The sequence below is a fragment of the Sardina pilchardus genome, chromosome 12 (genome assembly GCF_963854185.1).
Source record: "Sardina pilchardus chromosome 12, fSarPil1.1, whole genome shotgun sequence".
NCBI classification, from domain to species: domain Eukaryota; kingdom Metazoa; phylum Chordata; class Actinopteri; order Clupeiformes; family Clupeidae; genus Sardina; species Sardina pilchardus.
This window is the reverse complement of record NC_085005.1, coordinates 18,808,707-18,836,206: the sequence shown is the minus strand read 5'-3', so window position 1 is coordinate 18,836,206 and position 27,500 is coordinate 18,808,707. Positions and strand designations below refer to the sequence as shown.

Below are 27,500 nucleotides of genomic sequence, written 5' to 3'. Positions count from 1 at the left end.
GAGGATGGTGTTGCTTGACTCCAAAAGAGGTCATAATGTAATACCATGCAATTATCCGATTATTCTCGTAATTTAGAGTGTGGAACAAGGAAATTTGATTTTGGCAAAGAGTATATAGGCACATTGTTCTCAGTGCAGCTGAGGTTGGATGGAATTCACTGGCAAAAACATCAGCAGTTGAGCAGAAAGTAGTTTGGCTACAGAAACTTGAAATAACTGCGGCCACAAAACTGACAGCCAGAGGTCTCGTGTACCAGAAATGAGATGAAGAAATAGTTTGAGAAGATTGCCTTAGCAGAACAACTTCAGCAGAGCATTGAGCAAAGACATCAAGTATGCATACATAAAACATTCCCTTTTTTTTACATAGAATTTTCCGCCTCACAGGCAAGCTACACCAAGTACATGACTGAATCGTTCCGTTCTGGCGCGTACGCTACAACCGTTAGCTTCCACTATAATCAATCAGGACTGGCTACACCAGAACTCATAGCAGCGAGTACAATTGAAAAAAAAAATCCCAGACCAGTCTTCTAAAACTATTTTAAGATGCGTGAATGGAACACTTGAATTGCACACCCCGTATATAGCCTGGCTGTCAGCCATTCAACATTTTCTGACACACACAACAGACCTCGAATAAACCTTTGCTAGTCTTCTTCTCTGTGTTAATCATGAACAGAGATAATCTGACCTGCACAGATGTTGGCCTGACCAAGGCCCAAGGCACTCGATTTGCTATAATAACATTTATTTGTTTTGGTGCATGCTGTAATTCCTCTATTAGACTTCCACACACATAATGCATCGGCAGGGGAGACAGCGGGCGTTGCAGTTGTAAACAAGTGTGGCGCCTTTTGTTCAAACACAATACACCATCTAATTCCCCTAATTATGCACAGCGTATCAATTGCAGTAGTGTCAAGACAGAGCGCTGAACATCATAGAGAAGTGCGAATGAATACAATGGGATGGCCAACGCTGCTGGTCCGACCATTTAGTGAGGAGGCACCCCATCATGGTCCGCTGTTATAAATAATAATAATAATAATAATAATAATAATAAAGTAATAAAGTAATGATAAAGTAATCATTGCCTTAACATTAGATATGATCGATTTGATGTAGAGAGTAGCTTTGCATACTGATGTGTATGCGTGTGTGTGCATGTTTGTGTCTGCATGTGTCTATCTGTGTGTGTGTGTGTGTGTGTGTGTGTGGGTGTGTGTGCAGAGGTAGGGGTTGTGTGGGTGTGTGTGTTTGTGTGGGTGGGTGGGTGGGTGTGTGTGGGTGTACATCTCTGTGCACATGTGTATATACAGTATGTGTGTGTGTATGTTAGTATGTGTGCATGTGTGTGTCGGGGGTACAGTAGAAATATCCAAGATTACAGCTATCTCTGGTGCAGAACTGGGCCTCACCCGGAACAGTACCGTGTCAGAGTCGGCCGCCATCTTGGATCAGACCATGACAATATTGTGTGACATTTGCTTAGCTATCAGCGTGGCCCAATCTGATGAGGTTTCAACTTCTCTTGAAGATCTTCTATTTTCTCATGTAGTCAGTGACCACTGGACTGGTCAGCCCAAGCCGGCGCTCAGCGACGCCAGCTTACAGGAAGTCAGCGTCGCCGTGGAGAGCGTCGCCATGGAGGTCGCCGCCGGCGTAGCCTTGCCTGGCACCAGCGCCGTTCTCACGCCGTGCCCCGACTCCCCCAACGACTCCTTGCCGGGCGACTGCGTCGTGGCCGTGGAACGAGAGGAGGAGGAGGACGAGGAGGAGGAGGAGGACGAGGAAGAGCAGTCGGAGCCGGAACCAGAGTGTGCTTTCAGTAGCAGCCAGACGTTTGCCTTGAGGTAAAACACTGGCACTGACTTACATCATTACTTACTTACACTTCAGTGTTTCTTTTTTTTTGTGCCTTTTTACGTTTACCTGGGCAGGACAGTGAAGAGTGGGAGAGGCAGGGAGATTTCATTACTATTTCTTCTTTACTTTATTATTTTAAGATATTACCGTTCTACTCCCTTGTGTCTGACAGGAACATAAACTATCCCAGCCTGTCATCACAGGGGCTCTAAAGGGTTCAGATAGCTCCAGTGTGTCAGGGGCTCTAAAGGGTTCAGATAGCTCCAGTGTGCCAGGGGCTCTAAAGGGTTCAGATAGCTCCAGTGTGCCAGGGGCTCTAAAGGGTTCAGATAGCTCCAGTGTGTCAGGGGCTCTAAAGGGTTCAGATACCTCCAGTGTGCCAGGGGCTCTAAAGGGTTCAGATAGCTCCAGTGTGCCAGGGGCTCTAAAGGGTTCAGATAGCTCCAGTGTGCCAGGGGCTCTATGGGGTTCAGATAGCTCCAGTGTCTCACTTGGATTGAGAAATGAATAGAATGAAATGGTTTGCAGTTTTGTGTTAAGGTGTGCATATGCACTTTTGTCACTTAAGCAAAATGTCTGTACGGTAGATTAGAAGAAGAAGAAGATGACGACAGTGCTAGTGTGATGGCTTTGTGCTGTGTGTGTGTGTGTGTGTGTGTTCCTCATCTCATCTCGTGGCCTTGTTGTCGTGTGACCACAGGGAGGGGACCAATATCGAGGTGCGGGTGGAGATCGAGGCGCAGCCCCGCGGCGCTAGGCAACCCAGCCTCAGCAGCGTGCTCTCCAGCCGGAGCCTGTCCGTCGAGTCCCTCCACCAATCCCAAGAGCCGCTGTGTGCCTCCCAACTGGCCGGGGGACGAGACGTCCCGCCCACATCCGAGACGGACAGCGTCTGATCTCCCCCCCCGCTATTCGTCGTCCCTCCAAGGCTGACCACTTCCCTGTTTTCAACCACGCCCACTGCTTCTCCCAGCCACTTGACTCTTTCTGTGCCTGGAAGTGGAATGGGTGACAATAAGAGACAAGAGAGAGAGAGAGAAAGATAGAGAGAAAGAGACAGAGTGAGAGAAATGACTTGAAGATATGGAGCAGATAAAAAAAACGAGGCAGCTGTCAATGCCATAAGGAGGATTACAGAGAAAACAAGCGGGGGGAAAAAAACAGACTCATACATAAACGACAGAGAGCATGTTTGTCAGCTAGTTTGATGGGTGCTTTAGCCCTACGTTTTCTGTCCTCTTCTTTTTTAATTTTAAATGTGATTTAATGAAAGATTTGCCTCTTCGGATGCGGTTCTATTTTTATTATTTATTTGTTTTTAACATTCCTTTTCAGCTGTGTTCTAGGAGTTTGACGCCATACAGAGTTTATTCCCTTGCACCATCCGACTAACTCTTCTCTCCTGAGACATTTCCAATAGTTTAGGAGCATGATTTCCTCGGCAAGGAACGCGTGTAGCCAAAATGCCACACAAGCGCCAGGCGGCGTACCCTGGCACGGTTGGCGAAGGGAGCGGAGCAGAAGCTCTCCTTGGCCCGCACGCGCCGCTGCGACACTACGGGCGACCGAGAAACAGGGTTTCGTAAAATGGGGCTTTCCCATATGGTGTCTCTCGTGGTGCACTCTCTTCAATTATGCAAGCCCTTCTTACGCAATGGCCTCCGCCCTCTGTGTCCCACTTCCCACTGCGACAGCGAAGACATCCTGGCCCCTGAGTGGGTCTCTCCAGATTCTGCGTAGCCCTCATTAAACAATAATTAAAAAAAAAAAAAAAGTCATTTTGTCTGCTGCAAAACGAAACTGTCTTCAGTGTGTGCCACTAGAGGAACCTGCTTACTTGTTAATCCGTTCTGATTAGCCTCTATTTACACAAATGAAAAGGTTGCATGAAGAACCAATTAAGGAGGTTCTTTGCGGATAGACATCTGAATAAAGAAAATGACCTTGAAATGAGTCTTGAAAAGAACCCATCATCACCAGGGTGGGTCTAAGTAGAACTTACTAAGGTTCTTTTAATTGGGAACTTTTTTTTTTAATGTCCTCCCAAAAAGTCTTAGTTCCTACGAGTTTCTTCTTGAGCAGGCCAAGGCCTGTGAGAACCGGAACAACCAATTGATAACAGATTTAATGATCGAACTCTGACTGTAATGACATCATTCAGCACTGGCCCACTAAACTGACCCCCCATGTTCCATTCGGTTCCCTCTCGACTCACGTATCAGCTCAGCTGATGTGAGATGAGAAAGGTGTCAGTGAATGGCGGCTGAGAAACATTACTATGTCATTACCCTATGGTTGCCATTCTCAAAAGGAGAAAAGGTTTAACTAGTTCCTCAACAAACAAAATGACCGCTCCGCCTAGAACCACTTCCAACTAACCCCCTTTTTTGCACTTCTGTTAGCGAAGGTTCTTCACTGGCATGTTGCTGTAATTGATCTGCAAGGGTTCTCCGTACAATTCAACAGTTTCCCATAGGAGCTGAAGGGCTGAAGAAGGGTCCAAGACCCCTGGGCCAGGGCTGTAGCAGGACGTACTGTATGCATTTTCATATTAACAAATAGTCAATGAATCGGCACATATTGTAGATGTATAACTAAACTGATGGACGATGGGGCCTGAACTATTTTTTTTGTTTTTTGTTTCATCGTTTCGTTTCACGTGAGGACTGCAGTTGTAATAAACCCGGAGGATCCTGCCGCACAGCTTGACATCTCCACGCTTGCAATCGGCCGGCCGTGCTGCAGAGCAATAGTGACGTCACCAGCGAGGAGAGGGGATCCAACATGGCTGTGTTTCCTTCCCCCCCGCCTGCTTCTTCTCAGAACTGGGCACCAAAGGTCTCATGGGCCAGACACCAAAACTCCAGCATGCCAGCTGCTGCAGCTACCATACAGTACCACTCTCTGCTATAGGAAGTCCACACATGGTAGAGGAGAAAACAGACTTTAATAAATAAATAGATAAATAAAATGAAATAAACCAAGATCAGCAGGCTCCTGGGAGACATCTTTACTCGTCTACAAGGGTGGCACTGGAGGGGGAGGGGAAGGGGGGGGAGGGGTAGACACAAGCTGATGCTTAAATAAAGATTCCACCATGGAAGATGAAACACTACAGTCTGTGTTGTTGTTTTATGTTAGCCTGATGTTTTATTCTTTATTCCAGCACCTATCTATCAATAAGCTAGATCACAGTATATTTTATTATAAACAGAATGGCTGTCCATTTGTGCTACGGTTTGTATCTTATTTTGTCAAGTTATGACAAAACCCATGTTGGATTTAGACACTGGATTGTATGTAAGATTTTAGTGCAGTAATTGGTAAAGACCTACAGAGGGCGCCAGAAGAAAGCAGAATCAATTGGCTTCCTATATTCCGGAAATTGAAAATTCATCAAGGATACCTGCATATTTGTGATGGCTTCAGGGATCTGTTTAAAGAGATGCCACTTTGGCATATGCAGAAAAATGGTAATACAGCAAGGAAGTCTGTAATGGTTGGGTAAGCTGAGAGTTTTTCTTTTTTTTTTTTCTCATGTCTCACTTTATTATATAGTGTTTTATAATCAACAGATTGTCTCATCTATCATTCAATAAGACTATCTATCTATCTATTTATGTATCTTGTTTCTTTCTTTTTCTTTTTCTTTTTCTTTTCCCCACAAATTAGGCTAACTCAGCCAGAAACCAGTGCCTATCATAGGCTATGCTTGCACAAGTCTATAGACAGTTTAGCAAAGCTCTGGATGTGGACTGCAATAATTAGGCATTCATATTTTCATAACAAAGGCATTTGATATGGGGAACTTATCCCCTCCTCCAATTCAAATTGCAATCACCGCACAGCGGATGTGGGTGTGGCGGTTGAATGCGCACACCTCCCTTCCGTATAGCTCGCCCACGGGTTTGCCCTCATAGACGCGAAAGGGTTAAATCCCCGTGTGCGGCGCATCATTGTATTTGAACCATTCCGGGGACGGCGGAGAGAATTCCGCTCTATAGGCAGGTTGTAGCGCCGCGTACCACAGTAACGCCCAGTGCGTAGTACTCCAACGTTTTTCCGCTACACTGTGGGAGCCCTGCACCTGACATCAGGACACCTTTCAGCATGGATGCACTCAAATCTGCCGGGAGAGCTATAATCAAGAGTCCGGGAGTCCCGCGACACACATGGGGCACTTCCAAACATGAAAGTAAGTGCTGCGGTTCTTAACAGGCAATGTTAACGCCAGCATGACAGAATTGTTCTCTGACAGCCCGGTTTAATTCACTGGACAAGAGGGCAGTTGTCTAGGTGCCGTATGCAATATCAGGATGCTTTTACCACCTCAAGTTGGGTGAAAACGAAAGTATTGGAGAGTTCATCATGTAGCATGTATGTTCTGTGTCATTTGAGTAAACACAGCCAGTTAAAGTAAGCTAACTGACCATTTATTAGTGGAGGTGGCTTTAATGAATTCGTTATATGCTGCACCTCTCATTTTCGCCCATTCTCCACACATCCTGATTCTTTACGGGTCCTAATGCTGATCAGTTCTGGTTCACACCTCTCGCCTCTCACTCACTGACACCCGCTGAACTGACTGCTCAGCGTGTGCTCATTCACTTCGCGCATCCTGTCACATCCAATTTATCTCACTTTACCTGCAATGTGGATTATTTGCCGTTACAAATAAACCGATTTTTTTGTTTTTTGTTATTATTCATTTGGTTACAGTTTTCTTCTGCAAACAAAGGGAAAATATTGCAGGGAGAGGAATGTATCACCCTACAGATAGGCAGATTTGACAAATTTGATATTAAATGTGTTGTTTTAAGGTTTTTAAATGACTACATAATTCATGCAGACAAGCAGATTCTTCTCACTTTTGGGGACAAAAGGAGAGGCAAGAGGCGAGCATTAAATATTTATACATGCACTTTTCAGCCAGCGTGATGACTGCTGTCCTGATGTGAGCTCAGTCAGCTGTCAGGGCTGGTAGGACTTCTTATTATGTTGTCTGTTTCGGTGACAGAGGAACAAAGACAATCATCCAGATTGTGCTCCATACTCAGTGAAGTTAGGCATAGAATTCCATTGTACAGAAGACTTTGATGAGAGAAGTGTGTAGAACAGGCTTTTATAGTGCATTGATAGGCTACACATTCTCATTTTATAATGTAGTAACTGCTGTCTCAGAAAGACTTTCATCCAACCTCTCCTTTTGTCTTGGCCTTCACCTTCACCTAAACATTAACTTTTTCACTCTGGTTCTCCTTTGAATGTGTCTGTGTGTGTGTGTATGTGTGTGTGCGTGTGAGTGAGTTTGTGGGAAAGTGCTGGCGAAAAGACACATGCCAAGTCTGTGTGTGTGTGTGTGTGTGTGTGTGTGTGTTTGTTTGTGTGCGTGTATATGTGTGTGTGTGTGTGTGTGTGTGTGTGTGTTTGTGTGTTTGTGTGTGTGCGTGTACAGTATATGTGTGTGTGTGTGTGTGTGTGTGTGTGTGTGTGTGTGTGTGTGTGTGTGTGTTTGCGTGCGTCCAACTTTTTGTGAGCGCCAGGCGTAAAGTGTGCGCGCGTGAGCGTGCGCCAGCCGTAGACAGGGGTCACCCAGCGAGAGGCCCTGAGTGCCATCATTAGTGACAGCGGGCGCGACGCGGGGCGACCGCGCGTAGCCCCCAGCCACGGGCGCTGTCACTCCGATGTGCGAGACGCACTCCTCCTTCCCGCTCCCTCATTCCCTCCCTTTTCCCCTCCCGGGATAACACCCCTTCACCGGCAGCACAGGCGCCTCACACTCCGAAGTGCCACACACGGAAATGATTTGCTCGCCGGCAATTGCATGTACCCCCCCCCCCCAACTCCCCCGTTTCTCACCCCCTCCGACCCTGATGACACACACAGAGTGATGAAGAAAAAGAAGAAGAGGGGAGGGGGGGGGGGGGGGCGTAAGGAGAGGAAGACTGTCACAGAAAAGAAGCAGCTGCCTTAGGTCGTCTGTGAAGTTAGCCGGATGAATTATTAAATTTAATCATGTGCTTTGGGGGGGGTACGGATATGGTTTCACAGGATTAATTTATGAACGAGCGCCTTTGCTTCTGATCTCAGTGGTCTGAATGAGAAGTTAGAGAGCCCAGTCTGGCGATGGCTGGCAGGCTGGGAAGTGATGTTGTGAATGAATGAAGCTGTGAGAGTGGGGACAGGGACGTGTATATGTGTGTGTGTGTGTGTGTGTGTGTGTGTCGAGCAGGAAGTGCTGTAAATGAGTGAGAACAGGGACAGGAGATGTCTGTGTGTGTGTGTGTGTGTGTGTGTGTGTGTGTGTGTGTGTGTGTGTCTGTATAAGTATGTGTGCGTGCTGAGTTGTTGTAAATGAGTGAGAATGCGTGACATTTCATATAAGCACGATCACCTTCTAATTGTCACCCTAAAATAACGGTGTGTTTATAGTTCATCAGTATGTGGTGTTATACTGTACGTGATAATGTACATTTTGGTTCTAAATATGTGATAGTTCTGAGTATGTTTTGAGCTTTTTGTGTGAAGTTTTCTTTTTACATGGAATGTCTATGATTTTTGGAGGAAAGACTAAATTATTCTTCATAAAAAGATGGAGGCTGAGAAGTGGTGTTTTTCTCGACGCTTGAAGCCCACCAGGAAGGGGAGAAGATCCTTGTCACGTCTGAAGAAACGTCCGGTGAAATAATTAGACTGTGTTGGCAGCGGTGAAGGACAGATGGGTATCTTGCCTGGCACTCAGAGTTGGCAGTTTTGACACTGACACATCAAACCAAATGTCTACATGTCAGTCATCCTTGATGCTTGGGGCGGTTGATATTCACCGACTGAACACGAGAGAGAGTGTGTGTGTGTGTGTCTGTGTGTGTGTGTGTGTCTGTGTGTGTGCGTGTGTGTGTGTGTGTGTGTGTGTGTGTGTGTGTGTGTGTGTGTGTGTGTGTGTGTGTGTGTGTGTGTGTGTGTGTGTGTGTGTGTGTGTGTGTGTGTGTGTGTGTGTGTGTGTGTGTGTGTGTGTGCATATGTGTGCATATGTGTGCGTGTGTGTGTGTCTGTGAGTGAGCTTATGTCTCTGTGTGTGTCTGCATGTCTGCATGTGAGCCTTTGTGTCTGTGTGTGTGTGTGTGTGTGTGTTTGTGTGTGTGTGTGTGTGTGTGTGTGTGTGTGTGTGTGTGTGTGTGTGTGTGTGTGTGTGTGTGTGTGTCTGTGTGTGTGTGTGTGTGCGTAGGTGTAGGTGTAGGTGTAGGTGTAGGTGTGTGTGTGTACGCGCGCCTGCCAGAGAGGGAAAAATAGGCATCGGAAGCGTTACTGTTCAGCCTTCAAATACAGTGGGTACGGGTTGAGAATGCACCTTCTCCCGCGGGACTCCCGAAGAGATCCCGCAGGCCGTCAAGCCGATTTTTTTCGAGCCTAAGGCAATGTACCCAAACAACCACCAGGTGGCAGAAAGTTTCATCCCGCATTTCAAAATGATGAAGACCGCATATCCGTCAATAGTCGACTCCTTAATCTCATTTAATCATTACAATGAAGGTGATGACTGGCGAAATTATTCAAACGACGTTTCAATGAACCATTGTTGAAATGAATGAAAATGGTTATAGAAAATCGCCTACAGCCTAACGCCGACACAGCTGATTCTTTGATTGATTCTAAGCTGTTTTGATGTAGGGGATGGGTAAACTGGCGCGCTACAAACATGCTACCAATCAAATGTAATATTAGTAGGACTAGCCTACTTAGACACTTTAGTCATAGGCAACGTTGCCATGTTAATTTGGGCTAGAAGTGCTTGCTTGTGGTGGCGCTCCTGTCCGCTGCTTCTCCCGAATTGTGTGGCAAATTTGTCAGCAATCAGCTTAAATGTCAAATCATATTTATTTCTCTTTGTCGCCATGGTATTGGGGAAAACGCGGAGAAACGAGATGGTCAGTCCTCGTATTTTTTCTTCGCGTTTCGTTATAAGAAATATATAAGTAATAGTTAGTCTTCTTCCGTATTGAACAGATAGGCTACGGGACGCTCTTTGTTCCGTATTTTAAGGAACTACTCAATGCACACACACTACAATGAAAAACACACAAAGAAATCACTAAACATATAGCCTACAACCTAATGACACTTTAATGCAGCGTTTCTCAAACTATGGGCCGCGAAACGTGGAGACTGCTGCTGGTCCGCGAGACATGGGGTGAAATTAGGTCCGGTGATCTGATAATTTGCTGCGCAATTGACCAAGCAACCGCGGACCGACAGAAAAAGAAAGCAAACGTTGCTGCGGAAATGCTTGCTAATTTGATGTGTTTAAACATAGAGCCATACAATTAGGTGTGTCTGTTATTATGATAATTTTCGAGCATAACTGGTTGTCCATAGCTCAGTGACAGGTGTTAATAGCCTTGCCATAAGCACTGCTGCAGGTGCTTCTTTTATTATGCGGTTAGAGCATAAGCGCTTACTCATATAGACTATAACTCAGGGACAGGTGCAAAACCACCAACTGGGATGGATCGAAGGGCAAGCAAGCACTGCCACACAACGTGAAGGCCTTTGTGTTGTCAACACTAAACAGAAAGTTTCCTACGATGGGGAGAAGTGGCCGCAAGGACTGCATCGATAAGATCAACGAATACAGTAATGTTTTACAACCCAGCTGGTATCCGCTGTTCATTCCGACATATCCCCACTCGGCGGTAGGCCTAGGCCTATTTAACTTTTTTTTTTTCAAACAACGTGCCATTCCGACATGAGGTCATTAATAGGCTATTAATGTCATAACTATTAGGCTATCATTAGGCTTACTATGCATGGCTGTAGGCAGCTATGAGGCCACTGAGATCTGGACCTCATCGGTTTTGTGAAAGCCGATTGGAAATACTTAAGTTTAGAGCGAACGTTTCAACTATGTTTGCCATGGTAGACAAAAACACTCAAATAAAACAATAGCCTAAAAAATAACTGCATGCGTAATGGACACGGCTCTATATCCTAAATAATTTTCGAGGTTCGCCATTTGGTAATATGACCTATCCTTACTGACAATAATTTAGATTGAGCACAACTAAAGTTGCACGAAGGCAAAATACAGTCCTAAAAGCCTATTCTATATAGCCTGGCCAATATTGTAGATGTGCAAAAGCAGCATTTGCGTGCGTGCTTGCCGGTGAGGTGTAGCCTACAAAAATGAGCATAACATCTGATTATTAAAGTATGGCTATAGGATATAGGCTAGAGAAGAGTTGTTAAAATTCAAGTGTAGTAAAAAAGTTTGTGCACATCCCCGGTCAAGGTGCAGAACAAGAGTAGGCTAAATCATAAAAAAAAATGGAAAAAGGTTCGCACACTTGAAATCCTTCTTTTTTTATTTGATTTGGTCTTCTTCAGATTAAAATTTAAGTACGTGCGCTATTTAACCCCTCGAGACCGACTGCAGTCTGCTGACACAGCCAGACGACTCTCCCAACCCATTCATTCGTTTTGGCCGATATAATCCATTCATTCGTTTTGTGCGTAGGCTATATAGATTCCTGCATGCTGCATTACCGTGACCCTTAGCCTACCTTGTGGATGATTTTTTCTCATTGGAATACAGCAGGACAGAATGCCTTTTATCTAACAAACGCAAAAGCTGAGATTGTTGGAAGGACTAGGCTACTCAACAAACTTGTTTTTCGTTTCTGGGAGATCTCGTTATCGTTTTGGATTGTCGGATTTTTATACTTATTGTTTGGACTTATGGACAATGAACTTTGAGGGGTGGTTGTTAGTGCTTTACAAAGCTTTGTGTTAATAAGTGTCGGTCCTCCTATCCTTCAGCTCACTGCGCGATGCAGTTGCGCATAGTGGCCACGAAGTCATTAACTGTTTACAACACAATACATGATATTTGTGTTTTTCGATTCTTAGATTTAATGCATGTTTGACATGTAAACAGGCCTTCAGTCCGTTAACTTAAGGCCTTCTTTTGCATGGGGTTGCTTGCATCCGCCCGTAACCTAGACTATTATGTGCGTAGTGGCTGCATACTCTTATAATAAGAGGCAAATTGTTACAGGACAACTTAAACTGACTTCCCCAATGCTTCCCCGCAGCACATTACATTTTAATATAGGCTAATATAGGATGAACAAAGTCTATGCTATATTAAATCCAGTAGCCTAATAATTCTATGTGCCACGTCCGATTTCGCAAGTGATGTAGTAGGCTACGTTTAAACATCGACAAACGTCTGTGAGACTACCCATTTCATGAAGAGCAATTGTCTTGTGCGATCATTCCCCCTCCCCCACACTTGTCTAACCAGTTCACTAGACATTATAGCCTACCTGTATGCGGCATTGGACGATTGCCTCCCTCCCCCCTCTCTCTCGACAGACACTTCCTGACACTAGGGCTCGGGATCATGACATCAAAACTTCGCGGGCACAGCCACATTGGCAGCTTCACTCCTTAGTTTACTATGGATTACTATGGATTTACTCCCGCCTTTTAGTGTGTTCCTGTTACTTAGTTTTTGCCTTCTTGGTAGTATGTTGCTGTGTAGTGGGGTGTAACAGTGCAACCCACGATCGCAAGAGGAAAATAATAAATCGCTACTATATTTCTGCTTCTTGTCTTGTGCATCTGAATGAATGGATATTACGTTCAGTGCGCTACCAAATGGCGGCGATATTCCTAGAATGCAAGGCGTGTGCCCGAGCCCTATTATGTAAATGTAAAAATGTGTGTGTGTGTGTGTGTGTGTGTGTGTGTGTGTGCGCTGAACCACGAATTCACATATTAACTTTTCTTTTCAGCAGACATCGCAATCATAAAAAAATCGCAAAACTTTTTAAGAAAATAATGCCTCTTGTCTTAATGGATTCCGGAGGTTCGTAGAGTAAGTTTTGAACCCCGGTCGCTGACGTATGATTAAGATGCCTTAACCAGTTACGCCACAGTTCGAGTGTCAATCTCTTTGCACTTAGCCAAGAAATATAAAGGATTCAGTCAGTCGAGTTCATTTATTCGCGGCATGCACTTGAAACGCCGATCAAAAGTTCTGACATGTTAAACTGACGTTAGTCATTAATTCACCACATGATAAAATGCTGTTATATTGACGCACAGTAGCCCACGGTAGTCTATGTCTATCTCTGAATCAACATGAACATGCATAACGAGATCCATATATTCTAAGTTGCTAGAAACTTCTTTTGCGGAGCTAGGCCTACTAGTCGATGGTTACAATGAATCACCCTCACTGCCCTATCGCATATCTGACCATCCATTGTTATAATGTTACAAAATGCGCGATCTTCTCCAATCATGTAGCCTACGGTTATAAGTAAAGTGACATGATAGGCATGTAGGCCTATTAAAGATATTTCTGTTAAATACGTTTTATTTTCAGTTGTCAAAAGTGGTGGGGACAAAATCTGTGATAAAGTGCTGGGTAAGCTACCCAGCGTCGCCGGTTAAAATGAACATGCCTCCGTTTTAAAATAGCCTATAGGCCTACACATTTCTAAGTATTCCTAACATAAATGTTGTAGCCTAAATGTCCATCTTGTCCATCTCTTTCGTCTTCGCCTTGACAATAATAGCCTATTCACGGAAATGCGGTCTTGTAACCGTAATGAATTAATGAATTAATCTAAGGTTGCCTATATCGAGTCTTTCAGGTTGAATTGAAGGCTTCTAAAACCATTTTCATTAATTTCAACAATGGTTTATTGAAACGTCGTTTGATTATAATTTCGCCAGTCATCACCTTCATTTTAAGGATTAAATGAGACGGATTAAATGAGACGGATATGCGGAGCATTTCTCTCCCTCTCCATTGACCAAAACGTTGCTCTGGCATCTCTGCTGGACTGACTGAGTTATAGGCTACGTCGAGTGAGAGAGCCAGCTGTGAGGTACGCTGTAAAACATTCGAAAACTCTGAAACTGCAATCTGACATGCCGTGCGTGATGTCTCTTTTCTCCGCTTGTCACCAGCGCGTTGTCTTCGGGTTTTTCCGTGTTTTCCGGTATGAGCCGAACCTTCATTTTATTAAGGCGGTCTTATGTTGCCCCCTTGCGGTTGCAGTTTTAATTAAAGTCCCGATGCTTCGGGAGTCCCGATGTGCGGGAAAGAAAGGAGCATTCTCAACCCGTACCATCTGTACAGTTCTCTTGTCAGTCATCACTCCTCTGCATTGTCTACTTGATAGAAACACTGAATAATTCATAACAGTTTTGACTTTCAAAAAAGAAGAGGCTCCGACCAAGTTTGTTTTGCATTTTGAAAGTAGGAAAAAGAGAGTGTCAGTCTATTTCAGCATGAAAGCAAACAAGAAAGAAAAGTGTCAGCCACTCCCAAAAGGCAAAAAGTGAGTAAGGTAGGCTAGTCCTACTATGGTGTGTCCGGCGGCAAAGGACTGTCAATGTCACGGAAATGGCTGGCGAAGTGGTGGCACAGATGTGGCGAGGATTGGTGCTGTCTTCTCGAATCTCATCAGCCCCTTTCAAAGGTCAAGCTGGTTGCCATGAGTGATGACAAAATCCATAAACCAGCCTTCTGCATCAACAATGTCACATTTTTTTGCGGCGTTGCCTGAAGATGAGTTGTGGTTTAGTGTGATTTGTTGCATTGAATTGCGCTGAATTGTGTCTGGTTGAGTTATGTTGTATTGAGCTGTATTAAGGCATAAACCTGTCTCCCCCAAATCTCAGCGAAGGTGTTAGGTGTTGCTTTGCGTTGTGGTCAAATGTGTTTTAATTGTGTTGTGATGCATTGCCTGTTGATCCATTGATGTGTTGCTTAGTGGACCATATGCACCGAAGGCTCTTAAGCCGGCTCATTTATGTCTGGTGGAGCCAGGTGTGTTGTAGCCGCCGCTATTGTTAATGTAATTAGGGTCTACGTGGACCCAGTTGAGTATTTCTCCTAGTGAATCAACAAGTTATGCTGTAGAAGGATTATGCATTTGTCAAAATTGTTTTGGGCAATTTGGGCAAACAAGATATTCAGTGTCAGAGTGAACATGTAGAATATAGCAGAAGATGCTGTTACAATGCTGTTACAATACTCCATGCATATGATTCATTGTTTGATTAGATCTGTTTTAGTTGTGCTGCATTGCATTTTGATGTTTTGTGTTGCACTGCATGATGTGTTGTGTTGTGTGTTGTGTTGTGTTGTGTTGTGTTACGCTGCGCTGCGTTGTGTTGTGTTGCAATGCACTGCACTGTTGTGTTGTGTTCTTCTGTTGTGCTGCATTGCAGTGAGCTGCCTTCTGCTGTGTTTAACTGTCTCGCATTGTGTTCAATAATTACTGTGATCTTTTTTAATCACCTTAAACGCCTTTATCGATTAGTAAATTTGCACTGCCTCCAAGGAACCCTGTGAAGCAGTCAAACAGTAATGGCCTTATAATGTCAGACGCTGGTACTGTATGTGGGGACCTGAAGCCCTGCTACTGTATTAATACTGTGACAGCGGCCATTGCCAAGTGCATTGACTTTGTTGTGTTATCATCTCCTCCTGTTTACCATCTTGGCACAGCAATTCTTATACATCCAGGGCCCCGATATCCCCAGCTGTGTATCTGTCAACCTTAAAGGTCGCCGCCCATAACAAATATCTCTCCATATATATATCCAAAAATCAATACAGCACCAATCAATCTGTCCCTAATTTACAATAGCGCCGGTCAGTCAAGAGGAATCGTCACCACAAGTGATGGATGAGGTGGCTTATCTGATTGCTATTCCATCACTTCAGCCCTGCTGAACCAATAACCAGCCAGTGCATGATACAGACTGTGGGTGTTGAAACATATTAGTGTGCATGCCAGTTCATTCTGTGTGCCGTATTCATAGCGGCAAGGCTGTGCCTTTCTGTAGAAGCTACCCAGGGAGAATACCTGCATCCATTCAGTAGACACTCCTGCTGCTGCTCAGCAGTTTGAATGACACGTGAAGGAGAAATAATTTTTCAGTGATGGGGCTGAACTCAGGGTCACACTTTCAATTACCAGGAGTGCCTCACACACATGTGTGCACCCGCAACACAAACACACACACGCACACGCGCGCACACACACAAACACACACACACACACACACACAAACGCACACACACACACACATACATACACACACGCGCGCGCACAACACACACACACACACACACACACACACACACACACACACACACTCACACACACAGAGGCACACATGCGCTTCCCCCCCACACACACTCTCTCTCTCTCTCTCTCTCTCTCTCTCTCTCTCTCTCTCTCTCTCTCTCTCTCTCTCTCTCTCTCTCTCCCTCTCCCTCTCCCTCTCTCTCTCTCTCTCACACACACACACACACTCCCATTGTCTGATGACCTTGGTAGGTTACTTGATGTAGTCCAGATAGATACAAGGTTAATCAGAGTGTGTTTGAGTGAACAGCAGAAGCAAAACTAGACTACTGAATGGGAGAAGTAAAGGATACATTGATGAATGAATGAATGAATGAATGAATGAATGCATTTATTAATGAATGAACAGCAATGACCTACAGACCCTGCTCTCTGACTCACTTTTTCTTTCTTTCTCTCTTTCTCTCTCTCTCTCTCTCTCTCCCTCCCTCTGTCCCTCTGTGCGTTCATGTAGAAGGACAAAGGGAAACGTCCCTCCCCTCCCCTACTGTCCCTGCTGTCCTCTCCTCCCCAACTGTCCCTGTTCAGAGGCAGGGCCCAGGAGGAGGTCTGTCCCTTCGTCCTGTCCCCGGCTGCTGCCCTGTGCCCTGTGCCCTGTGCCCTGCACAGGGTGATTAGTGTGATTTCCGTCAGCCACAGTCATGGCTTTGTGACAGGTCATCCTCTCTCTCTCCCTCCCTCCCACTCCATCCTATCTTGCTCTCTCCCTCTCTCTCCTCTCTCTCCCTCTCTCTATCCTCTCTCTCCATCCTATCTCCCTCTCTTTCTCTCTCTCCTCTCTCTCTCTCTATCCTATCTTGCTCTCTCCTCTCTCCCTCTCCATCCTATCTTGCACTCTCCTTCTCTTTCTCTCTCTCCTCTCTGGTAGGGATGAGTGATGCAAAACTATAGCCATTTTAAAACTATACTTAAGTCACAAAACCACATCACACTATTTCATGGTCATTTTCGCATTACTGTAATGATAAATGACCATTCAACACTTCATGGCTCACAAATGCAAATCATATACGATAGTCATGAATTATTCATGCTACACATAATTGATACGTTTATATGAGCTCAAGTAAGTAAAACTTAATCCTGACTATCATCAGCAATTACCTCTCCTCTCTACTACCTCTTCTTCCAGCACACCCACAGTTTAAGCTCCTGTTATGCCTGTTTGCAGCCTGTCGCCTCCTCTTATGCCTGTTTCGGTTTTATATGAGAGCTGTCACATTGCGGCGCATATGTATATAAACTTGTCATCAGCTATACCATTAATCTAGCAAAATGACAAATTATAACCATGGGGGAGGGACAATATGTAAATATGCTTGCATGTATGCTTTTCTGTGTTGGAATAAATGTGGATAAATGCACAATAGCCTGAAACATCGATTATATAATGGTGGAAAATAAGAAATGTGCTACCGTAGTCCTTAAGAACGGCGTAATTTCCTGTGGAGTTTGCGATACGATGTGGCACATCTCTGCTCTGGCGTACCGTCGTCTGTTCCCTTGCTGTCTTGACTTCTGTCAGGATCTGTGCTGTGGGGAACGGGGGACCAGACAGTATGAAAGATGCAGCTGCAGTGTACAGAATGTCACAAGAGATGACTAGCATGAACAAGCAGGCACCCATGCCCATACAGAGCACAGGAATACAGGTGCAGCCAGTTGTAGAAATGATGCTTTTTGTTTGGTAGATGTGAATGAAGAGGCAATGAAGACATCAAATAATTGAGTTTTCCTTGGCAATAATGAGTACAAAATGTGATTACATTTCAGAGGATGAACTATGTCATTTGTACATAATAAAGCAAATCAAATAACTTGTCACACAAAATGATTAGCATAACTCACGGCAAAAACGAGAATCTGTGGTGGTAGTCAGATGACTGATTGGAGGGCTCAAGGACAAAGTTAATGTGGGCTGATTTGTGTCGTTTATGTCGTTTGCATTCTTCAGGCAAACGGAGTCTATCAACTATCGCCATAGCTTACAGTAGAATGATCATTAGTCTGATATGTTGCAGGCTTACCTGTGGGTTGGTAGCTGTAGGGGAGAACTCAGAGTGTGGAATGTGTTGAGAATGGGGAGCAGAATTCAGTGTGACACCCCCTCTGCGGCTTGTCTTTGAACACATGATGCTCGAGGGCTGGATAAAACTTTGTTTGAAGTTATTGATTTGATTCGCCTTTTTAGGGGCTCATATTTCTTAACTCGATTCTCTCGGAGCCATACAGCAAATCATCAGCCCCTAAACAAGGTTATGTCGTCTGACGTCCGCCAGAGACCTGTCACATTTGATCGGACGCTCCAGCCCTCTCTCTCTGGAGAAAAGATACCAAGCTCTCTCTCTCCCTCTCCCTCTCTCTCTCTCTCTCTCTCTCTCACTCTCTTTCTCGACAGTCCTTTTTTTCCGCTCTGTTTTCTAAGCTGTCTTTGGGAATTGGCGTGTACCTGCATTGTCACTGCTGTCGCTGGCTGAGTTTGATAAAGCATGTGAACAAAAGTTATTCCTCTGGATCTGTGGGGAATATCACAGCATCACAAGACTTATTCGTCAGTTACAACAGAGTTTTGTTACTCTCTCTTTCTCTCTCTCTGTCTGTTTCTCTCATTCTCTCATCTCTTGTTGTTTGTTATTTCTCTCTCTCTCTCTCTCTCTCTCTCTCTCTACCTCCCTCTCAGCATATTCTTGGATTTTGTTCCCTGTCACACTATCTCCACCGAGCCAAGGATGTTTTCAGAGTGAGAGCGTTTGAAACCTGTAAATATCCACGCACCCTGTGGCACACCTAATCAGGGCTCAGGGAAAAGCCTGAGCATTTATTTATTTATTTATTTCTCGGGCAGGGAACATCTCTTACCTCCCTGCCGCAGTTGTCCTCCTCCTCCTCCACCTCCTCCTCCTACTCCTACTCTTCCTCCTCCTCCTCCTTCTCCTCCCTCTCTGCCACCTGCTCCTCCACCTCCCCTCCTCACGAGCCTCCTCCAGAATCCTAGCGGAGGAGAAGAGGCTCCCCGTGGTGTCTCCTCCTGCAGGTGCTGAATAATAGAGCAGAATGGGATTTCTTCATGAGAGGAGACGATGACAGCAGGATGCTTATCTCCCCAGCAGACACAACACAGGAGAGTGTAGGGAGGGAGGGAGAGAGAGAGGGAGGGAGAGAGAGAGGGAGGGAGAGAGAGAGAGAGAGATGAAGTAAAAGACAGAGAGAGGGATGGAAAGAAGGAGAGAGAATTAAAGGAAAGATAGAGGAAGACATAGAAAGAAGGGAGAGGGAGAGAGAGAGGAATGAAGTAAAAGACAGATGAAGTAAAAGAAAGAGGGATGGAGAGAGGGAGAGAGAATTAAAGGTAACAGGAGAGAGAGAGAGAGGGAGACAGAGAGAAAAATGTTGGAATACAGTGAGAAAGACACACAGACAGACAGACAGACAGACAGGAGCAGTGCCAACGAATGGAAGATGGAAGACAGTTAAAGTTAGAGGTAAGTTAGAAGGGAGAAAAAAAACAGTGAAAGACTGCCTGCTCTGTCTTGTCCACTGCTGGAGTGGTGTTTCTGATAATAAAAGACTAGACTGTTGGACTTTTTTTTTTAGCGAGTCCAGTGGGAACAGAGGAGCCTCAGCTCCACATACTGTATCACAGGTCAGCAGTAGCAGCACTCAGTCTGTTCATCCTCAGAGAGTGTAAAAGCCTCTGCACATGGCAGTTACAGTACATGAGCGCAGCACACTCTGCTTTCCACAGTCCAGCACATTGTATTATGACATTGTTTCCAATATAACCCACGAACAACAGCGTCGAAACTTTGCCATCGCCACTGCGGCGATTACGATTCGGCTCTATTTTTGTCGTCGCTGCTCAATAAAATCCATCGTTTATCGAATGCTTCTCGTCTAAAAATGACGGCGCCAGTGTGTGTGTGTGTGTGTGTGTGTGTGTGTGTGTGTGGGTAAGTGATAGAATGTGTCGGTGCACTCATGCTGGTGCCTATATGCCTTAAGAGACACTCGTATGTGCTCGTCGGTACACAAGCGTTGGGTCAGAAAGTCCAGAGAGATGGACGATGACAGAGACGGAGAAGCTGTGAAAAGAGAAAAGTGAGACAGAGAAAGGTATTTGTGCAGGGAAATGGAGACAGAAAGAAATGTAGAGACAGAGAAAGATATAGTCATAGTCATAGAGAGAGAGAGAGAGAGAGAGAGAGAGAGAAATGGAGGGAGATACAGAGAATATATGAACAGACAGTGCAAAAGGATAATACTGTAGATACAGTACAGGGAGAAGTAGACAGGGAGACTAGCAGAAGTCACTCTACTGTAGCTTCCATTTGTGGTAGTCATGTTCTTGAAGTGTGAAGTGTGTGTATATATATGTGTGTGTGTGTGTGTGTGTGTGTGTGTGTGTGTGTGTGTGTGTGTGTGTGTGTGTGTGTGTGTGTGTGTGTGTGTGTGTGTGTGTGTGTGTGTGTGTGTGTGTGTGTGTGTGTGTGATGAGTGACCGTCACGGCCGTCCCGTGGGAACAGCTACAGCTCCACGTGTCACAGCACATGTCCAGCAGCAGCAGCAGCAGCAGTAGTCGCCACTCTGGGCTCATTCCCAGTACCCGCTGTGCCAGTATGGAGAGGCAGGGCTCTCAACGGCACCTCTCAGAGATTGACTGCCTTACAGCAGACTAGTGCAGTGGGCATTGGAAACAGCATGGGCTCTCTAAAAGCATCTGCCCATGATCACAGAGCTGGGTCCTGCTCTGATCTACTGTATGCAGTTTTAACAGTGGGATAATGCAAGGAAAATATGCCTGTGTGTGTGTGTGTGTGTATATATATATATATATATATATGCTATATTTCTGGATTGTAAAATTCATTATAGCTTGAAACAAAGATTATGACGGTGGAAAATAAGACATTTACTAGTTCCTAATGGCGGCTTTAAGAGTGGCAGGTTAGGAAAGCTGTTCATTTTCGACTGCATTACGTTTTTTTATTATTGTGTAATAGGCTACACATCATCAGAAGCATTGTGCTTTCATCATTGCAGCGTCCACCAAGATTGGGAAACTGGAGCATTTTTATGTGTATTTGGAAAACAGCATAGCAGTCATACTGTAGCACTTAGCTACTGACGAGTGCTACAATATTGAGAAGCTAAAAATACACCACATCACACTTGTCCATGTCCCAGTATTGATTCTCCGTTGGACAGTATTGATCTCCTCTTGCAGATCTAGTGTACTGGTTTATTTACTCTGGTGAAAATGCCCTTGAACTTCACTTGTCGGCACAGACAGCAAGTATTGTTTCAGGATCCCAAGAGGATCGAACAGTGAGTTTTGCTTTCTCTCTCTCTCTCTCTCTCTCTCTCTCTCTCTCTCTCTCTCTCTCTCTCTCTCTTTCTCTCTCTGTATCTCTTAAACACATTGAGTCAGATCACACAGACCATTTCAGAGTGGGTGTTTGGCTCAGGTGATGAAATGAGAAGACATTTGATGCAGAAGATGGAAGAACACACCGAGACTCAATGATTTAGCTCCCCATCTCCTCTCCATTTCTCTCTCTCCATTTTCGTCTCAGTCTCTCTCTCGCTCTCTCTCTCGCTCGCTCATTCTCTTTCTCTCGCTCTCTCGCTCTCTCGCTTTTATTAGTTTCTGCCTGTCTCTTTATATCACCCTCTCTGACTATGTTAATATGCATAGGGAGTCTCCCAGTCAGCTGTAATATCATGCAAGTTGGCTAAATCTTTGGAAGAAATTGAATTATGCAATGCAGGGTAAGAGAGAAACATTTTGAAATGGATGCCTGCACTTCAGAGACAGACAGACAGAGAGAGAGAGAGGTGAAGGGGAGAGAGCTGTGATTTCCTCAGACCTTCTTCATTTGAATTTGCTGGCAGCTGTCACATACGCATAGATGCATTGCATTCAGTCTCACACACATTCACACACACTCTCTCCATCACTGAAATGCGCACACACATACATAATCAGTCGTGAACACACAGCAAACATACACATCCATAATCCGTTTCTCTTTCACACACACACCGACACACATAAGGACTTGGAAATGAGGATGTATTCCCTCTTGAACCTCGTGTCTTGATACACATTTCTCCCCTCAGGTCTTCTGCCTGTGTTTTATTTTTCTTTCTGTCAGTTATGGGATACAGAACGGATAGGAGACAGGCTCATCTCCTCATGAAAATCTTTCTTATGTTAAACAGCTCATGAGGCAGAAAAACTAAAATAAATAATAAATAAATAAATAAAAAACAACTGCTGGTCACCAATAAGTGTTTATTGCTTTTTATTTGTGAGATGGCAAAAACAATTGTGTGGGCTTTTAATATTTCAATACGTAAACTTATCAATTATGTAAAGCATGAGTAATTCATGACTGGCATAAATGATTAAAGACAGTCAGTCCATGCCATGTCATAACTGCCATATCTGCTCCTAAAAATAAAATGGAAAAGGCGCTTTAGCAAACAACACAAACCCATTACGAAAAATGCAAAAAAAATGTGCCTTAGTCAGATAACTTTTTTTTTTCAGGCCTGAACAGTCAGAAGTGTTTTATTCATTTATTTTCTCCTTCCGTGGTCTTCATTTGAAGCACAGAGCTGCTCTTTTAAATGACTGTGAAGCTGCTGATTAGGCCTCGTTAATGAGCCCTGCTGATACCCTATGCAAATGAGTCATTCCCTTACACCTGCACGGGAGCCACAAGGTGCCCTGTATAGAGTCTTTGAGAGAGGGAGGAGAGGGGGATGGGGTAGGGCTATAGAGAGAGAGAGTGAGAGAGAGAGAGAGAGTATAAGTGAGAGATAGCACTATAGAAAGAGAGAGAAGTAGAGGAAGTGTTCTACACAATGAAAAAGTATAAGCGAGAAAGAGAGAGAGAGGAAGGGTAGGGAGGGAAAGAGAGGGAGAGGGAAACATTGCAGGTGGCAGAAGAAAAAAGGAGGAAGATGAAAGGACAGAGTGAGAAAGATGGAAAGAGAGGTGGAAGGGTGAAGGACAGCGAAAGATATAGGGTGAAAGAAAGCAGACTCGCGCTCTTTGTAAGTCATCCCACAGGCAAGCCAGGGCCAGCCAGAGTGAATTCAGTACAGTATGTATCAGTATGCATGAGCCGCTCTCCCAGGGCTCAGGCTAATACACTGTGACGGTCAATAACAAATACCTGTTAAAAATGTTTACACTGGAGAGTCGTTCGGCCCATTCTAAATCATTTTCCCATCATGGTGGGTTTCCATTTGTATAGTCAACCCGCTTTTCCAGTCGGGAGTCTGTAATGCTGAATCAGCATCGATAGGCATTTCCATTTGGTTCAAACACACACACTAGCACTTTTTTATTATAAGTATATGTTTCATTGTATTTTTCATTTCATTGTATTTTTTTGTTCGTTTTGACGTTTCCTTGACAATTACGTTTTATTTCCTGCTGTCTGGGAGGTCTGCACCAGTGTGTGATGTTAACCTTTGACCTGGAACCATTTCCTCTCTTTTAGAAAGGAGATGTTTTGTTGGTGGGGTGGGATTTGGAGGAGGAGGAGGGGGACGGCTGTGGTTGTTCTGGAGACAGCCAGCTGCCTTTCCCTCATCCATCTCTCTACTCCACCAGCCAGAGACAGGACTTAAAAGTGATGGAGGCGGGGGCATTAGCATCAGGGCCCCCCAAGGGAGCGCTCACTCTGATGTAAAGCCCAGCTGAGCCCTGGCTCCGATTGCACACACACACACACACACACACACACACACACACACACACACACACACACACATTGTTGCAGCAATATGAAGACCATCAGCACTGTTACTGGTGGTCCAGAAACCCCTCTCATTCAATGTGGAAAAGTATTCCCAATCTATTTGCATGATACATGCTATAGCGTGATGTTAAAGCAGTAGTCCTAGCAGGTAGACGCCTTTTCTGCTCTTCAAAGGTGATGTTCTATGTTCCACGCAGGAGCAGCGTCGGCTCCGTAGCGGTTCTCGTCGACATGCCCGGAGGGCTCTGGAGCCGCTGCTAATTCTCCTGTGGCTCCGATAAGGAGTGGAAAGACCTGGTTTCGATCGGCTGCTTGGACTCATTTCCCTAATCTGCCTCCCAATTCAATTTATTTTGGTGCTGCGCTGTCTGACAAAATGGGTGATTAACTGAGGATATCCGTTGCCTCGCCGCCCGACCAGCCGACCGCCACGAGTTCATTTGCTTGGCGGGTCCAGGATGTTGTTGGATGTGTTTCACTTGACTTTATTTTTCCCCCCAGAATTTACCAACTGTGTCCTGCATGACTTTAAGGGTATATATTTGTTTTCTGTTGTAAACAAATGTAGTGAAGGTAAAGCAAAAGAAAAAGAAGCATCCGAATGCATTTTTAGCCAATCAAAGTGGCATTGATTTTCCTCAGTGGAATGATTCAATAACTGGATCGTTTTGCTCAGTCCTCTTGATGCTAATACAGCTTCTTTTCAAGTGAATAGAGTCAATTTCAGAGTCAAGGTAAATTAAGCGTAAACACATTTGCCATTTTTACAGTCTCTTGCCCTCTCTCTCTCTCTCTCTCCCTCTCTCTCTCTCTCTCTCTCTCTCTCTCTCTCTCTCTCTCTCTCTCTCTCTATTTGAGTTTCATTCCCTTATGTTTAAACATGAACATTATCCACAGTAAGGAGCGGAGCGGAAGGGATGCCTTTTAGAGCATATCTTTGGCTCCTTATCTTCTCATGACACCCTTTGTGTGAAAAGCAGACCATAAGTGGATGAGATAGATGACCATAGCCATGACCTCCGCATTAGTCTTCTCCATCACCTTTACTTGTTCTCTTATCTTCTCCCACACCTACTACAGACCTGAATTCTGCTGAATGGGGAGGGGAAAGAGACCCATTTTCTCCTCTGTGCTATACTGACTATCTCCAATCAGTGTGACTTCTGAGTCGATTGCAAATGGACACAGAGGTCAGGGGGTTCGCGGAGGAGGAAAAAAGGAAACGAGGGGATGGTCGACTCGGTGCAGGGATTTACCAGAAGCTCTTGTGATCACTTACACCTTACGCTTGGTTTTCTAGACCTTAAGCCGACATGTATTATTTGCCTCTGAGAGGGGATTGCGATGAAACTCTCTGATTCTGGCCGCCGGTCAGCACTGAGGCTGTGGGGTCAGCACCACATCAGAGGGGGATGGTGTGTATTTTCGGAAATCCCTGAGGCAATAGTGTGTTATGTGGCGAAGCGAAATGCTTTTTCAGTCGCAGCAGATTTTTTTTGTTAACCTTGGAGTAGCTGTCAGTTATTTATATTCTGGTCGATAATATGATGCGTGCAGTGTTGTTGATATTTCCTTCATAACTAAACATTTTTCAGTTGGTGTTCAAGTGAAAACAAGATTGGATCTTTTCTTCTCACAAACCCAAATCATGAATTTTCGAATGCGATGTGGCTGTGTGGTATCCCGCAGGGTAAAAAATCCAAGATAAGATGTATTTTTCTTCTCTCAAAATAAATGATTAACTTCGCTTTTAGGAGAGAAAAAAAGGCGTATTGATGGTGCAGATAGAGAGAGCGCAAAGCAGGTCCAAAGTCTGAGTCTGTTTGGTGGCCCAACTTAAGACGCGTCAGAAGACGGACACAGTAGTCAGAAAAATGAGTGTGTGAAAGCCACACATAAGATCAAACAAGTTCCATCACAGAGATAAAAAAGACAGATTGGAAATCCAGCTGTGTTTGTTTGCCTGTTTAAGTACAGAGAATGTGATCTGGATTTGAAGTGAATGTGGAAAAATGTAAAATAAGACTGAAATACTGTTGGGACTTGGAGAGAAACTTTTTGGACCATTTTGAGTTCTGTGTGTGTGTGTGTGTGTGTGTGTGTGTGTGTGTGTGGTATGTGGTTAAAAGGGTGCAATATGTCACGCCCCCTTAAGAGTCTATTACTGTGAGGACAGGGTGTTGTTGCCTTTGCTCTCTGAAGTTGAGATTGGAAGTGAAAAGTCATTTACACACTCGATTTAAGCCCTCGTCTCCATCACAGCCCTGATTCGCGCTCTGGCAGTGCAGTGGTCAGAGGTGTCATCATCTTTCCCCTCAGTGCTTAGTTTCCTTTCATGAACAAAGGCTTATTGACCCTCACGCGTAAACAGAGAAGTGGATCATATTCAGCAGTAGAGAGTTTGCTCTCAGCAGTTTAAACACAAGGGGGGGAGGGGAGACGGAAGGCGTTTTGGAGAGTCCCTATGATCTCCAGTGCCTTTGTGGAGCTGTTATGAATATCATATCTGCTCTGGTGTGATAGTCACGCTGAGCGTTATCTCTTTTAAATATATAGGGTCTGAAGATGATTTTATACCTTCTCAGTCTCTGGTGGTGGCACTGCGGCTCCAAGTAAGAACCGAAACGGAATATTTTGTTTACTGTTAAACAAGGAACTGCAGCTTATTATTCCACTCCAGTCAGATTCTCAAGTCGAACTGTTTACACCGGTCAGCCTTTTTGTGTTAGTTTCTGAAGTGCACAAGCACATAAGTATGTGTGGTCAGCTTTTTGGGTCATCATAAAAACTCAGACTGTCCATGTGTCATGTTCTATTTTTGAGTTTTAGCAGAGGATGTTGTGACAAAGCAGCTTTCTGGAGGCTGGAAGAATAAGCTTTGTCGTCGGTACAAATGCGGCAAGGGCAGACTTCCTGCTGGCAGGACGAAAGACACCTTGAGCAGAACCATATTGAAAGGAGGAGTTTGCCTGCTCGAGGCGGGTTTTGGCATTTAGGGTTGAAATTAAAAGGCTCAGGGAGAAAGATAATGAGCGTGATTTGAACAAGTAATGAATTACGCCTGCATCAAATATTGATGTTCAGGGGGGTTCAACAGTATTTTTGAATGAATTGTTGCAGGGGAAAAACAGATACCAGAGCTCATTAAATCTGATATTTTTTTCCTCTCTTTTTCTCTCTTTTTTTTTGTTGCTTGAGAAAATTTCAGCCCGCCGGCTGGGAGACTGGAGATGTTGTCTCATTCTTCCTGAGTCACAGCCAAGAGCAGCTCATTTGGTTCCCCCCACGTTAATTCCATTTGCGCAGTCATGCCTGAAGTAGATAACACTAGTCATAATTGCGATCCTCCCCAGATATGTGTGTGAAGTGAAAGAAATAAATGGGACCGGGAGATGAATGAGGGGATTATTTTTCCAAAAAAAAAAAAAACTAAAAACAAAAACCGATGTGCCCCGTCCTGGTTGGCTTCACCCCTGGAGGCAAATGTGTGCGAATTAAGGGAACAAATTGTCAAGAAAGGTGGTTGTGATTTTGGGATTTGCGCCATGGCGACAGCACAATGGGAGGGAGGTTGGGGTCTTGATGAACGGAGTGGCTCGGCTTGTAATTTGATCTGGGTGTGCCAGGCAGAACACAATCTGTTTCCCTTCAAGGGTTTGTGATCACTCCCCTGTTTCTGTC

General features: G+C 44.7%; 2 protein-coding genes across 3 annotated transcripts in view; both read left to right on the top strand.

The window, feature by feature from the left end:
* The window catches only part of si:ch211-278j3.3 (E3 ubiquitin-protein ligase RNF19B), a 30,270-nt gene extending 25,374 nt beyond the window's left edge, over positions 1-4,896 (top strand). The window contains exons 10-11 of one of the 2 annotated variants that reach the window (XM_062550217.1): positions 1,562-1,856; positions 2,570-4,896. In XM_062550217.1, the coding sequence (XP_062406201.1) occupies positions 1,562-1,856; positions 2,570-2,765 (491 nt within the window). In that variant the 3' untranslated portion in view covers positions 2,766-4,896. Of the gene's footprint in view, positions 1-1,540; positions 1,857-2,569 lie in introns of both variants that reach the window. The other variant, XM_062550216.1, reaches the window with a different exon arrangement.
* A 900-nt stretch (positions 4,897-5,796) lies between these two features.
* Positions 5,797-27,500, top strand: part of si:dkey-71h2.2 (low density lipoprotein receptor adapter protein 1) — a 60,848-nt gene continuing 39,144 nt past the window's right edge. Inside the window, exon 1 of the mRNA XM_062550774.1 lies at positions 5,797-6,064. Coding sequence (XP_062406758.1) covers positions 5,980-6,064 — 85 coding nt within the window. The 5' untranslated portion in view covers positions 5,797-5,979. The remainder of the gene's footprint in view (positions 6,065-27,500) is intronic.